This window comes from Diorhabda sublineata, chromosome 9, assembly GCF_026230105.1.
Source record: "Diorhabda sublineata isolate icDioSubl1.1 chromosome 9, icDioSubl1.1, whole genome shotgun sequence".
Taxonomy (NCBI): Eukaryota; Metazoa; Arthropoda; class Insecta; order Coleoptera; family Chrysomelidae; genus Diorhabda; species Diorhabda sublineata.
Window position 1 is genome coordinate 12,077,043 of NC_079482.1, and position 15,641 is coordinate 12,092,683.

Here is a 15,641-nt window from a genome sequence, read left to right on the forward strand (position 1 = left end):
TAAATTCTAGGGATAAACAGAGGAAAACATCGCTACCATCCATACATTCATTTTACAATAAACTAAATGATGAACACATTAGAAGAAAAATATACTCATGCTCAAAAAGTTTGCAATATTCAGATTTATATTTAAAGACTAACGTTACACACCTACCTCGCGATTAATTCCATAACAAGTCTTAACGGTACAATTGATCGAAGTGGTCAATTTTGACCATGGAGATCGGGATGAATTTCTCTTTCAAACTAAAATTTTAAATAAAAAATATTATAGAAAAATGGCGTACTATTGTAATAAAAATGACGCTGCCAATCGGCATGTGTCTATTATCGAACAGATGGCGCCAGGGGTATTAACAATGGGGGACTATTGGAATAAAAATGGAGATGGAGATCACTGTGACGCTATCCTTCTCGCACTTATTGTGTGTATTGTGTGTGTATCTGTCTCTCTCGGATTCATTGATTTCTCCATACTTATTGCTGGAAGCGGCCTATTACATCTACAACCCTTTTTTTAAAACATCGGATCTTTGTTATTTTGTTCCATTATATTTCACAAAATTCATTTCTTCTATCAAAATAATTTTCCGTATTGTACTAAGCTTACTTTATCTTTCTGAGAACTATTGAATGGTCCAAGTCATTATCTAATGCTACTTGCCGTAAACTGGTAAGGGGATTATCTTGAAAGGCTAATAGAACTTCTAGTTGTTTGTTTTCAGTTATTGGTTTTCTACTTTCTTTAGGGAGGTCTTTGACATGACACGTTTCTCTGAATTTCTTCTCAATTTTGCTTATAAAGGATTGTGGAATTATATCTTGGTTGGAGTATTTATCATTAAATACCGTACATACTTCTCTCTGAGTACCTTTTTTATCTCCACAACCAATCATTATTAGAATTTCAAGACTTTTTAAATACGCTTGCTACAATAAACTATCAATCACTTGACCGAAAGCCAATCAAGTTTAAATGTCTAAATATTAATATTGATAAGATAACTAAACAAAGTTGGAAGTTGGAAGGTAAGCGATTTCATTACAAGTGACGGCCTTTACAAAATTTATGTGTGAGTGTCAATAAATACATCAAATCAATACTTTTTCATATAATTAAGAAATCTGTTGAAATTTCATCATTCATATTTGTGACATTTCGCAAATCAATTACATAATGATATGGCTAAATAGATATTTAAAAGACCTTTCAAATAATTTATTATTAAGCCCACATTTTCATTTAAAAATGTTAGCGACGTCAACCCGCTCACATATACGACATCAAAAATAAAAAAATCCTCACGAATAGCTTGTTTAAAAATAAAAATCGACGGGTTACAGAATTTTTCCTTGAAGATGCCGATAAAACGAATTTATCCTTTTCATTTGCATCATACTGTATATCGTTATGATGTCAAATTTATTTTGTTTCAAAAACTAGTTCAATTTAAAAAATTGTTTCGAAAAACAAGGTATGTTAGGAAATAGATATACGACACGCATATCCAAAGTCGCTGATGGCTCAGTGTAGATACTTTGTGTCTTCAATCTGCAGGTCCTGGTCTTCGAGTGTGATGTAGGAAAAATCACTTCTTCAGAATTTTTTAAGAGTACTTACACAACAGAATCGAAAATATTTAGTGATAAAATGATAAAAATTTAAAAACTGATTTTTTAGCAAAACAATATAATATTTAATCATATTTATAGAATTGAGTAACAGATTAAATGTAATTCATTTGTGTTTGGAATAATTTGAGGACGTAAATGAGAACTTCTAAGACTGAAAAAAATCGCCGATAATGACAAATTGGAACTTGAAAACCCCTATTTTTTCAGCTAAAACACAACCGCTATAAATTACGATAAGGCTAGGCAAATGCCTAAAGAAAAAATCTTAATGATTCATAATCATATAAAAGGAATTTTCGAAAAGTATACTCTGTCAAGGAAGTCTCACATAGAATTGCGTGAATTATATGATATCATCAATAACAATCTTATTTCACTGGAAACATTGAAGAAAATGTGAAATCTTGGGACCATTTGATAATTTATGTACTCTCCACAAAATTTGATAATTCCACACGTGGAGCATGGGAATCTTATACATTTAGAAAGAACGTAGCAAATATTTTTTATATGCACAACTTTTTAATAGGAAAGTGCCAAATACTAGAAAATCTTGCAAATGATAAGCCAAAAAATATTCCAATAATGCAAAATAAATTTAAAAAATTCTTTGTAAGTGACAATGTCTGAAAAATGTTCTTTTAGCAAAGAAAACCATGCTATAAATGCGCTAATTTCTTAATTTGGCCTATCAATCAAATTATAACTGAAATGAAAAAACGGTCTGAACTCTTTATTTGAATTGTTTAAACTCTTCTCACGAATGTTAATATAGAAAATTATTAATTCATAATGGAATAAATTAAATTACGTATCAATTTCAAACAATTGAGGAAACTCGAACTCCACAAATCTCATCTGATGCGTGCAGTTGATTTTTCGGACTTTTATTATCTACAGCAATAACAGAGATCAAAATATATAAGTTGAATTTTGTGGTGGTTTTATTTATTTCCCAGACGATGAATACATAAGTATTCGAAAGTTCGGAAAATATATATTGGTGTTTCCTTGCCACGTTCCATTTCTTTAATTTCTTATTTCTTATATCTTTTGATAGGTTTATGTTTGTTTCTAAATATTCTTGATTTTAGGTTTCTTCTGTTTATATTATATATATATATATATATAACAAAAGAGCTTCAATTTCTAAAATACAAGATACAAGTAAAATACAAACTATAAAAAGTTTGTTGGTATTAAAGATATTATACCCAAGTTCTCTAATACAATAAACAACCAGCAGAACATTTTTCCAAAAACAGATAATATCAAATTTTTACTTTGGACAGCTTTGTTAAGCAAAGTTATTTACTATTTTATGATTGGAGTATCCTTTTATTTCTTTTCGCTTGAGTAAAAATTGGCAAAGTGATAAATCACCTTTGAATGTGAAATGGAAATTATTCTTACAATTCCATTTCTTAAAATATTCTGTCCTTTTCCTAATTCTATGCAGGTATAAATACTATCTTATTTTGTAAGCAAGAAAGTAATTTATATTTTAAAGAGATAAAACTTTACTACAATAACGCAGTCTGTGGCGTACTTTGTAGGTAAAATCATAGTATTGCTCATGTCTTTTCCAAAATATGTATTTTATATTTGCATATATGTATGAAAACTTAATTTTTTTAATGTGATTTGATAAAAGGTTGTTCCTAAAATTAAATTAAATTCATAAAAATTGAAGAAACAAAGCAATTTATTTCGACTAAAAAAATTTGGTAGTGTGCTTATCAAATATTATTCAATGGAAAATAAAAAAATTGTGTACCAATCTTGGGAATTAGGATATAAATTCCACCACTGCGTTTTTGTTATTATAAAAATAGATATAATTATAAAGTTTGTACAGCACACCCCAACTAAAAAGAAGTTGTGCAGATCTTGAATGTTAACACTATTAACACTATCAGTAGCGTAAGGACGCACAAATATTCAAAACATTATGAATGAATGGGGTTATTAAAGAACAATCAAGAGAAATAATATACAACGTGTTTATTTGTTTCAAAAATAGAAAGAAATAAAAGTTCTATGTGGCGAACTATATTTAAAGTAATAACTGAACTGAATATCTGAAAAAAAAGATACCTCTTATAATAGACATAATTTTAGCAATTGAAGTGAAATGAGTTATTTGTTACAGGTGTTTCAATAAACTCTCAAGACTTTTCACCATTTAAAATGAGTCAAAAAGGCACATTATGGCGATGGAGAAGATCACAAAGTAAACTACAAGTTTTGATTGTAAAAAATCAAATAAAGGCTTTAATCATGAAATATTCAAGACAAATTGAATACTTTAGTGACAAAAACAGGCCTAATGTATTTGTTGCTGACACCTACATATGTAGGATTACAACGTCATACGTTGAAAAATTGGTCTGACAATTCTATGAAAGGTTGGTTTATGAATATTTCAAAATGAGATTGATAATAGTTCATTCTGAAGCCCAAATGGAATTTATTTCGAAACTTTGTTTGATATTTAAGTCAGGTACCAAAGCAGGTAATCAACAATTCAGTGAATTAAGGTAAATAGTTACGAAAAAACTGATACCAATTCTACCTGCTAACACCATAATCGTTATTTGTGTTCCTTCACTCTGCCTAGAGTAAGCGTAGCTTTTTTGTTCATTTGCCAAACTTCATTGTTTTGAGTTGATTTTAGAATTTTCTCATCACATCACATTCACTTGATGGTCTAAGCCACAACCTGTGCATTATGATAATGCATATCTTGTTTGCTACATTATTATCACATATTATCACGTGTTTTCTTACTCATTTGACGCATTCAAATTCTCTTGGTCATTATGTTTGAGTATAACCGTATAGTTGGCAGAGTTTACATTGCGGAACAAAGTTTATTGTACGTGGAGCCTCAATTTTAACTACTATGTTCCGAATTCTTTTTAAAATATAAATCTTTATTATGTCGTCGCTTTGGAAGAAGGTGAGCATAAAAAGAAATAGGGCTTTTATTATTATGATTATTTATATTTCCTTATATCTAAAATTCGCTAATGGTACTTAGCCTTGGTATGGTTGATCAGCAAACGTGTCAGCTTCCGTCTGATTAAAATAAATTATGAATTCATCATGTGTAAAAACGATAAAAAAACAACTTTAACAAGCTTTTTGTCTTTAAACATGTATTTATATAGTGAATATTAAATTTATCTTTTAAGAATTTTTAATTCATGAGAGGCGAATTAATTGGAGTTGGAATTATCATCTCATATTTCAGAGAATTAGGAGGCTCTTCTACTATTACTACTCTAGCTATTCAAACTTTCACAATGATTTTAGGTTAAGTAATTTTATGAATTTTATCTAGGACCTACAGCTAAAACGTCTTAGTAAAAAATCCTCTTCTCATGTTCAAAACCTGTAGTTTTTTGCTTGAATTGATTTTATTTCATTATTGGTTTGTATAATTTAGTTTTAGACGTTATTGCTCAATGTCGCAATTTTTTGCCTTCCTGTACTCTGCAACGACTGCAAAGCTAGCCATTTTACCGTTGGAGAGGAAAGTATAGTCTTTTTATCTAGTGGCCAACTAAAGATTCATTCTTTTTTCAGAAACAAACATATAACAATAGCTCACTTTTTACTTAGTGTTTTGCGACCTCTCATAATAACTTGCAAACAACTGGATGTAAAATAGCTGGAATTTCAATAAGTATTTATCAATACATAAGAGAAAAAGTTTACCATCCCATATTCATATATACATATAGCATGTGTTTTTCTAATTAATTTATTTTAAAAAAGTTTGTGCCAAAAAGAATTTCGAGAGACTTCACTTTCTTAATTGATACAAGTACACCGAACCCATAAACAAAAGTAGATTTTATTGGAATAATATATTAATTGACATGTTTCTATTAGATCCTAAAATAAAACCTATAGAATTAGAAGCTAAACATCATAATCAGATATTGAGGATTATATATTTGATTTTACTTTTCTAATATGCAGCACTATAACTATTCTTAAATACGAAAAATTCTACATTACACGTGCTAGAACGTGAAATATCAAATATTTAGATAGTTCAAAATTTACTGCAATGGTGAGTTCTTTGTAAACAAAATCATACTTAATATTTTCAAAATGATACCTCCACTTTCGAATATTTTCAATTGACCGTATTAAATACCCCTTTACCGTTGGGGGGATGGTCCTACCCTCAATAGTGGGGATAACTTCCTCATCCATACTCCCTAGGCTTGTCCAAAAATGGATTCAGAACCTAAAAACTATTGGTAGTGTCAATTAGGTGTAGTGCATCTTTGCTGAGTTAAAGTTTTTTGGCATTAGATATTTTAGGGTTTGTTAGAAACAAGGACTTAACGTTTAAGTGGAGAAAAAATGTAAGTAGAAAGTAATAGCTTTTATTATATTGAAATAATTTTCAAATTATTTTCTTATTTCCTAATTAAACATAAAGATTTTTTGCGCTGGATAATATTTTTAGATGAGGCCACTTTTGAATTTGAAGCTTTAATGATGTCATAAATTATCAATTGTTTATCTGAAAATAATCTTAACAACAATGTCTAATAACTTTTATAATAAACATTTATTTATATAGAGAAACCGTTTACCCCAATAATAAGAATAAGAAAAATCGCATAAATAAACGAGATTTAATTTAAGAATGCACATAAATGAAAATTTTAATGAATTTAGGTAGCGTTTCTCCAGACACTGATTAATTTTTAACTTCAGTTTAATCGGTTATAATAAAAGTTTTTGTGAAATTCGATAGCCTCATATTTCTCAAACTCAGTAATAAGAAGGTATAAATCTTTCTAAAGTATTCTTGTTAATGATATCATTTTCGGAAAATAAAAATGATAATTGTTCAACGGAAAAATACTATTACCTAATAATCTTGAGTCCACCCATTTTCTCATAATTTTTTATTTTCCAAAAATATATTGATAGCTATATTTTACATTCTTACTCGATAGTATTTGAAATAATTCCCAATAATCTATACATAGAACTATTTTTCCACTGTTTTTCAAATTACATAAAGAGAGACTTAAAAAAGAGAAATTGGGCCTTTCATAGGTTCGTAGTGAAATTTTATACATCATACAAAAGTCATATATAGGTACTTGAAATCGCATTCTTTCTCAAAGGATTTGTTATTATTCAAAATAAAAGAGTATTAAGAGAATTTAGTATTACAGGAAAAAAAATAATATAATTAATTTGGAGGTGAAGTAAACTATATATACTTCGACATGAAAAAAATATGTTAATTCCACTTTAACTATTTTAAATAAATGAATCTAGTTATGTATAATCTACTTTTTTCATGTTCATAAGGAGTACTAACATATTGAAAATAAGACAAATTATGGCACTGTTTTTTCAAATTTTTCCAGGGTAAGCCAATAAAAAATGCTTCTGGTTTCAAATACTAAAGGGGCCAAATAATAGTTAGTGCATGATACATCTATTCTCTACCTTATAGTTCCTAATGACAGGACCGGTTTGAAAATCGTTTCATTAAAGCAAAATTGATTTCGAATATTTATAGCCTGAAAATAACGTAAAGTACCTATACCATAGTATTCTTTCTATTATCATGGAACTAAGGATTTTTCGATTTTTTCCACGTCATGAACTATATTTTTATATAATTGGAACCAATCTCTATTTTCATCTTTTTGTCTTTTCCTATATTATCTATATATTTTTTCTTTTCGTTTGTTGTGCGTTTCTCTAATTTTCTCTTCTGTTTCTTCCTATATTTCTCTTCCTATTTCTATTTCCTCTTTTCCACTTTCCTGCTATCTTTTATATTTCTTTCTCCTCTCTTGAACATATACTTTCATATAATACAACATATAATTTCCACTTCATTAGATGTCCACAAAATATTTTTTGTATTAGTGTAAGTACATTATTTGCTTATATCGGTTGATAATTATATGTTTCATCGACATATTCTATAAAATTCCTTCGAATATGCAAATTATATAGATTTCATGAAATAATTATTGGGATAAACTTTGTCCTTGAACTTGATCTTGTACCGGTCCTGTAGCACCCTATTCAATTTGGCAAACTATTTCCAAGGTCTATTAGAGTCTTCAGGGAAGAGAGGGGATCGTTCTGCGCAGGCATATCCAACCCTTAGTTGACTTAGGCTAGGGTAGCATAGATCTATGTGAGGGGTGGTTTGCAGAATGTTTTGTGGTGGTATATAGAAATGTAAAAATCTTCAAATCAAATTCCGAGTAAAATAAACATTAAATGTGATCGTTATAACAGGTAGGCTTTTATTTTTTTATTTATAAAGGTAATCGCTAGATGTTAGATTATTAATATTGGATTTTAAATACCAATTATTCACAAAACTCTTTGAAGTTGCAATATTCTATTTGACATTTTTTAAAATGCGCACTACAGTTCTCACTTATGAGTTTTTTAGTTTGATATTGTAGCTTGATTTCACTGTTATGCTAAATAATATAATGAAAAAACAGGAACTGATTGCTCATTTTTGAGTTTTATGTTGGTTAATTTCGCAGAGATCTTATCAATTAGGAGATAGGGATATCAATCCATAAATATTGAATAATTCTATTCATAGGTAGATTGAATGAAAATATAAATCATCATTAATTAGTTAATAAATAAGTGAAAAGCCCTTTGGACCACGAGAAGCTTATATTTGCGTAACATAAATGCATAAAACGCATGCGTGTTTTATGAGTGACCTTGGCATTCAGATCAATTTCGCTGCACTAGTTGCCTTGCCCATGGTTGTTGTGTTTCTTATTTCTATCGATTTCTCTTATTTCGACAACGCACATCTACTTGGGGTAGAAATTTACGTAGAAGATAGGTATGGCGAACTGATAGAAGGGAATGAGATATATAGGAGGGAAAGCATGCGAATATTGACATGCTCGGCTAATAGTAGATAAAACTAGAAACATTAATAGCGTAGTTAATTTTCTTTTATAGAATGGGTAATAAATATATTATAAATAATAAATCAATATTAACTTGGAATATTTTTTCCCTTGAGGAAATCCTAAAGAATTTTAACATTTCTTTAACAATTAATGGAAATGAATAAATAAAATGAAGACTTAGTGAATATATAAGTAGAAACTCAAGTATATCTAATAAAAGAGAATAGGGTTTACCTCGATACACACAAATGGAAAACTAAACATTCTTCCAATATTTCACAGAATTATATCAGATATATAGGAAAAATAGTCATAATAGAGTCAAGAAATAACAGTAGACATTATATCTATAATAGGTTAGTAAATCAGTAATGAAATTATTTGTAATCAACAAACAATATTTAAATTTTATAGTAACTTTTGTAAATTGAAAAGTCAAATAATACAACCAATAAGATATAATACTTTTCCATGAGAATAAAAATAAGCAGAATACCAAATGCCATAATATTATCCACAAAAAAGGTATTTGTTTCCAAACATTCTATTACTAGTCCTTAAATTTAGTAATGAACCTACAATTATTAAAGATATTTCAATCAAAACTATTAACGTCAATAGGTATTAACTACATATTCGCTGTTATAGAAATGAACAAAAAAGAAATACAAAGAGAAAACTACAATCATATTCATGATTCTAAATAAAAATTTTCTAATAATAAATACAAATTCAATAGTCTGACAAACATTTCAGTTATATCGAAAAACAACATATAATATTTAGAGTCTAAAAAACTAAAAATTGAAACTGACAGAAATTAATTGATTATTTCTTCTGATTTCTACTATTTGTCATAAATTATCAATCTGAGAACCAACTCGTTCTTACAGCAAAAATTTCACTCTTTTGTAAATTGTTACTTATTGTTAAAAGAAAGTTTTGGGTCCTCAACATTTGGTTGCCAGATTGTTGTCCTTGTTGAAGGATTACGTTTTATAATATCTTGAAAATATAGGTACGGGTACTTTAAAATAAATAAGGCAGGTACATCTGGAACCGGTGCAGGGTCTACTTGTTCATTGTACCTCATTGATATAATCTTATAGTTGTGATATTATATCCAAAAGTTTCTAGTATTTACCAATATTAACGGCTGTTTGGGCCAGATATTTCTATAAAATAGTACATTTTAGTAAAACATCTACGTATCATCTAGAATTAATTGTGAAGCTGTTTACATACTTCAGATATTTAAAATTTATAATATTGAGTAAGAAGTCATCAATATGAAAAAAATAAAACTCAATGAACAAATTATGAAATATAAAAAATCTCGCGTTTAGTTATAAATATTTTAAAACCCTTAAAACAGAGTCAATACAAGAGCAGAATTTTCAGAAACATTTCTCATAAATATAAACGAGAGAGCTATCGATGAAATAAAGACCCAAACAATTTAAGGGGACTTTATATATGTTTGTTTTAAGGTTATGGCAGTAAAACAACTAGATATTTTTCAATATATGTTCCAAACTTTAAATTACTTTACTAAATACTTATAAATTCATCATCGTATAGTTGATGAAAACATTCTCTTATAGATTAATATTCTCAATAAATGTTGTAAGACCAGTTTTTTAGTGTTTTAGTCATTAGTTTCTTGCGTTTTCTTAAAATGCGATGATTTTAGGAATTTTTTTCTTAATGTATATTACTACTACCACACAAAATAATTAATGGGAGTAAATATTTTGTTGTTTGTTACTTCTGTTGTAAAAAATGATATTAAGATTTTATTAGATTTGGAAATTCAATTTTCACTATAATAATTTTGTTTGTCTGAGTCGAGATTATTAACTCTCTCTTAAACCATTTAAGGGGGTGCAAATTATGAAATTTATTTTTTAATGATTCAATTAGAATTCTGTCCTGTTTAGAATATGTTGAAGATTATGATATGGAGAAGGTATAAAATTATTAACATTTTCACTCGTATTTCTTCGGAACTTCTTATTTCACAGTTTGAGGATTGAGTATAGTAAATAAGTCAGTTCTCTCCTCGCCATTTTGGCCTTGTTGAATATTCAAATTTGTTTTGTGTTTTCGTTACGCTGTCAACATGATTTCTAATTATTTTAAACTTAGTAAATTTTGTGACCAAAAGTGGTGAGTTATGAAACTTATAATTTATCCACAAGAGATATATACGGCTAATTATCTGAATAAGATAAGCTGAAATGGGTCAATTATAGTTAGGAGTGTGATATTAGAAATAAATAAATAAATGTCAATATATTCGAAATGTTTTGAGGCTGTGGGAGTCAATTTAAATTTTATTAAACTTGTCCAGTTGTTCTTCAGTGTAAGGATGACTTTACAAAATTAGCTGAAAGAATGAGTTTTGATGCCGAATTCTTAGAATATTTATTTTTATTTCAGTAACAAAAGAATTTTTGTAATATAAATCATATGTAACTTTAGATTTAAAATTCTCTAGCAAATGTAAAAATATCGTGCTTTAGGTTTCTAGTTAGAACGAATCTGACATTGTCAAATATTTAGTTACGTTGGTTAATTGCATCATTTATATCACAGCAGGTTGAAAGAATTTGAAATTTGTCTTGATTGATCGGTCTTTCCAAAACAGGTATCGATATATTGGATTTTAGGTGTAAATATGTACAGATTGTAGATCGTTACATAGTAATTTGTTTACTAAAGATTGAATTTGAACACGTTTTGTCGTAATTCTGGTAGTGGGTTAACATTAGTTGTTAATATGTTTGAAAGTTAGCAAATTTCCTCGAGTTAATTTGAAATCATCTCGTCTATATCGTCTAGATTAACTTCATAGAGACTGTTTCTAATGCATTCAGTCGAGTTCGATGTGAAGTGCGATAACGCATCCGCTACAAGTTTGCCTATTTGATATTTGTTATATTGTAATAAAACTATTTTAGATGACAACAGAAAACGCAGGTTCTTAAAGGAAATTATAATCCATTTGGTTTGCGGTTGGTTACAATTTTGAATGATTTTCGGAATGAATAAAATATACCAAAATTGGTTCAGACAACAATTTGTTGTAATAAAATTGAAACAAAGTCTATAAACTCACACGCGTGTCTCAGTTTTTGTATGTCTCTAAAGTTCTCTCCTCTAGATCATATATCATCCATTACTCACTAGAGTACTAAGAAAGAGTAACTAACCTGTTGGCATTCTCGGGCCCAAAATTGCAGTAATCCTCGTTGAAGATCGTTTTTTCTATAGCTTATTTATTTTGGCGAATCCATGGGTAAGATCTATGTTACAATTTATGAGTATCAAATAATTACGATGTAATTTGTCCATGCCAGAGGTTTTATAACTGACAAATAAAACAGATGAATTTCATCTAATTTTTCAAAGAAGATTACGAAATTTCAACACATTCTACAAATATATGAGTATTTATAGTCTTAGCGGTCAATGGTTTTGTGCTACTGCAAATTTTTTAATAAATTTCCTGTAATAACCAATAAGTTCTAGAAACGATTTTATTTCTTTTGTTGTTTTAGATATTTTTTTCTGGATTTAGTTGATTCCATCAGGAACATGTTATGTATCCTTTTAAAGCAACTTTTTCCTCGTAAATCCCAATTTTTCTAATTTCTATCTTTAGGTTGGAATCTCGAAGTATTTGAAACATTTTGAGAGGCTAATTGTCTTGGATTTATATGAATCGGAATGAATCGGAAACAGGGTCTTTTGAGAGAATTGCCATTATTGCTTGTTGCGTATTTTTCTGAAGTTTTCGCCTCTTAGTAAATAATGAATATTATTTTTCTGCTGGAAATGTGGTTGAAGCCTGATGCTGGAAAAATTGTTTTTCCTTTTGATAATGTGATGATCATTATTATGGCTGTCTATATAATAGACATTCATGATAAAACAGTTGGTTGTCGATTAAAATTAACTAAATCTCGAGTAAGAGAATTTTCTCTATTGCCCGAAATATTTCAAACACTGTTGGCTCGGGAATGTTCATGATTTTTTTTTACTTTTATTTTTGAAAAATTGTGATTCGCAAGTGAGAATTTGAAAACGACTAGTTTTCACTAAACGAACCCTTTCGCGATTCTACTTACATGGAGAATTATATTATTGTCTTATTTTATAAAAACAAGATTGTGAAAAGTGACTGAGCTGCTATTTAAATTCTACAAATGATTCATAATCGACATATTTTATAAACAATGATTTTTGGGTGCAACAATGTAACAATTTATATACTTATTAAATAATGAGAATGTAACTCGCACGACGCAATTTATATAGAATATCATGTATTGGGTATCGGTCGATAATAGTTGTCCAAATAGTTTTTAGTGTAATCTATATCGGAGAAGTCTATGAGTTATGCCTTATTTTAACATGTCCTCTATTTGTCTGTGCCTTTCTCCCTTAAGTGGGTATGGATACCTTAAGATTTCACGTGGACCAGAGCTTCATCCATTGTTTAGAAAACATTTTAAGAAAACAAGTATTGGTCATAGATTCTAGCAATGTTAGTTTCCACTACTAAATTCATGAAATCAGTTCCAATTAATTTGTTCTGTTTTTTCTTTCTTTCAGGTTTTGTTTCATTTGTAAAACTTTCGAATTTCGAATCTAAGAGTTATATGAAACACTATTTCTTAATTATCGAAAAAGTTGGCAATGGTTAACCATTCTAATACACATATATACACATATACACCTGAGTTCCGCTAATCCTAACACGGGTAATTCGAACGTCCGCTTAATTAGAATACGTTCCAGAAATTGTAAATACCACTGTTTACCAAAAATGTATAAGCCTACTCTATTATTAAATAAAAGACTCCTTTAAAATCAAAGAAACTTTTGATAATATGGTAATATATATATATATATATATATATATATATATATATATATATATATATACCGGCCACAAAAATTATCGCATCACTGGTATTTTAGGATATTTTTAATACTTAATTTTAGTTTTTTGGAACAATCTGTATATGTATCAACTTAATAGATATTTCTGGTTTCTTATCTATTTATTATTATCATTTCTTATGGGCAAAAAAATATCACAATTTCTTATAAATTTTTTGGATCAATATTTTATTCACGGATGATTCAAGATTTTTTCTGTATTCATAAGATATGCGTGTACCACTATATAGGTGACGTGGTGAACGGCACGATCAGGTTAATTTTTGTCAAACTGAAAGCTTCGGTGATGACTATCATAATTTGAGAAGGAATTTGTTTCGAGGTTCGCACGGAGTTAGTACCAGTGAATGATGGAAGACTAAATGCTGACAGGTACATTTCCTAGAACTCTATGTAGTGCCCCATATGCCTCATATTGGTGACAACTCTGTGCTAATGCACGATAATGCTCGTCCACACGCTGCTAGAGTGGTTCGGCAGTACTTAGAAGAGGTCGAGACACCCACCCTGAATTGGCCTGAACGTAACCCAGAGCTTCGCCCAATAGAGCATGTCTGGGACCATCAAGGATGGCAAATTCAGCAACATCCGGCACCAATAAGAAGACTAGATGATCTTCAAAATGTTCTTTTCAACTTCTGGGAAAACATGCCGCAAGGATACGTCCAGAACCTGTTTAGAAGCCTTCCAAGACGAATGGAAGCTGTAATTAGAGCGAGGGGCGACAGCACACGCTATTAGAAATTCATTTGACACTGATATAAAATACATGTTGCAAAAGGCGTATCTATTGGTGTTTTAATTCGTAATAATAATAAAATTCGAAAAACAGGCAACACATTTAAAATATTTAAAAAATAATAAAAAATAAGGAAGGATGCCATAATTTATATATATATATATATATATATATATATATATATATATATATATATATATATATATATATATATATATATATATATATAAAGAATACTGTTTCTAATAATCTAACAAAATTTTCCACAAAAAACTACAACAAAAATATTTACCAGAATTAGATAAAGTATAGTATTCTACTCGCGTATAATAAGTTATTATTCACTCGGTTATTCATGCCACTATAAACTTGAATAATATACTATTATTGATAATTTCCTGGTTTTCGTTAATTAACTGGTTTACTTTCGAAATGATCAAATTTCTTTTAAGCGATAAAGCGTTATCAGCATCTATTAAAGAACTTGAAGGTACCGGCATAGTTGTAGCTGATATCTTTCTCTAACAGTAGATAAAAGTATTAACCATGAAGTTAAAAATTAATGCTTCTTTTTGAAGAGACTGGATTTTTTAATAAAAAATAGAAAGGCAAGGAACAATGTTACTTTCAAATTTTATGTGAAAAATAATATACTTTGTAGTAACGTTAACAATTTGGATGATGTAGTAAAGGATGTGGAATCATGATGATTGTATTGAAATTACCATCGAACCCGTATTTGTGGATTCAAGCGAACTGATTAATCTGAATACGACGTAGACAGTTCAAATTAAAAAAAAAAGATAACTTTTATCTGCTAATATTTTTTAGATTTAATAGAAAGTAATATTCATTACTGTTACCATCAATCCAAAAAACTATCACAGTTTATAACAGGGATATAGAAAAGTATATTATAACTTGAAAATACAAACATGTAATATCAATTTAGTAATGTAAATGTAAATCACCTTAAAGTTTTTCAAATTTGTTTTGACTTTATATTCTTTAATAACATTATTGATAAGGAGACATAGTATGTTACATTTTTTTTTTCGTATCAAACTTAGTCAATAATTATTTTTGCCGCATGCCTATGACTCGTCGATTTGCTTGGACCAACCAAGATCCACGTTGAAAATATTAGTCACATTTCTGATATCTTACTATAAAAAAAATCAATAGTTAAAACTGAAACTTACAATTCAAAATATGAAAAAACCAACATTGATATAACAAGTAAAGTTTGAAAAAAATACAGTGTAGGTGCCTGCGCTAAACACATAAATACTGTTTTATTAGCTTTCTTTCGATTTTGGACAAGAAAATAGTAGTCAAGTT

The 15,641-nt window shown here is 28.8% G+C and overlaps 1 protein-coding gene across 1 annotated transcript in view; it reads left to right on the forward strand.

Annotated features, from left to right (window-relative positions):
• The first annotated feature begins 280 nt into the window (after positions 1 to 280).
• The window catches only part of LOC130449010 (E3 ubiquitin-protein ligase TRIM71), a 46,051-nt gene continuing 30,690 nt past the window's right edge, over positions 281 to 15,641 (forward strand). The window contains exon 1 of the mRNA XM_056786642.1: positions 281 to 427. Coding sequence (XP_056642620.1) covers positions 281 to 427 — 147 coding nt within the window. The remainder of the gene's footprint in view (positions 428 to 15,641) is intronic.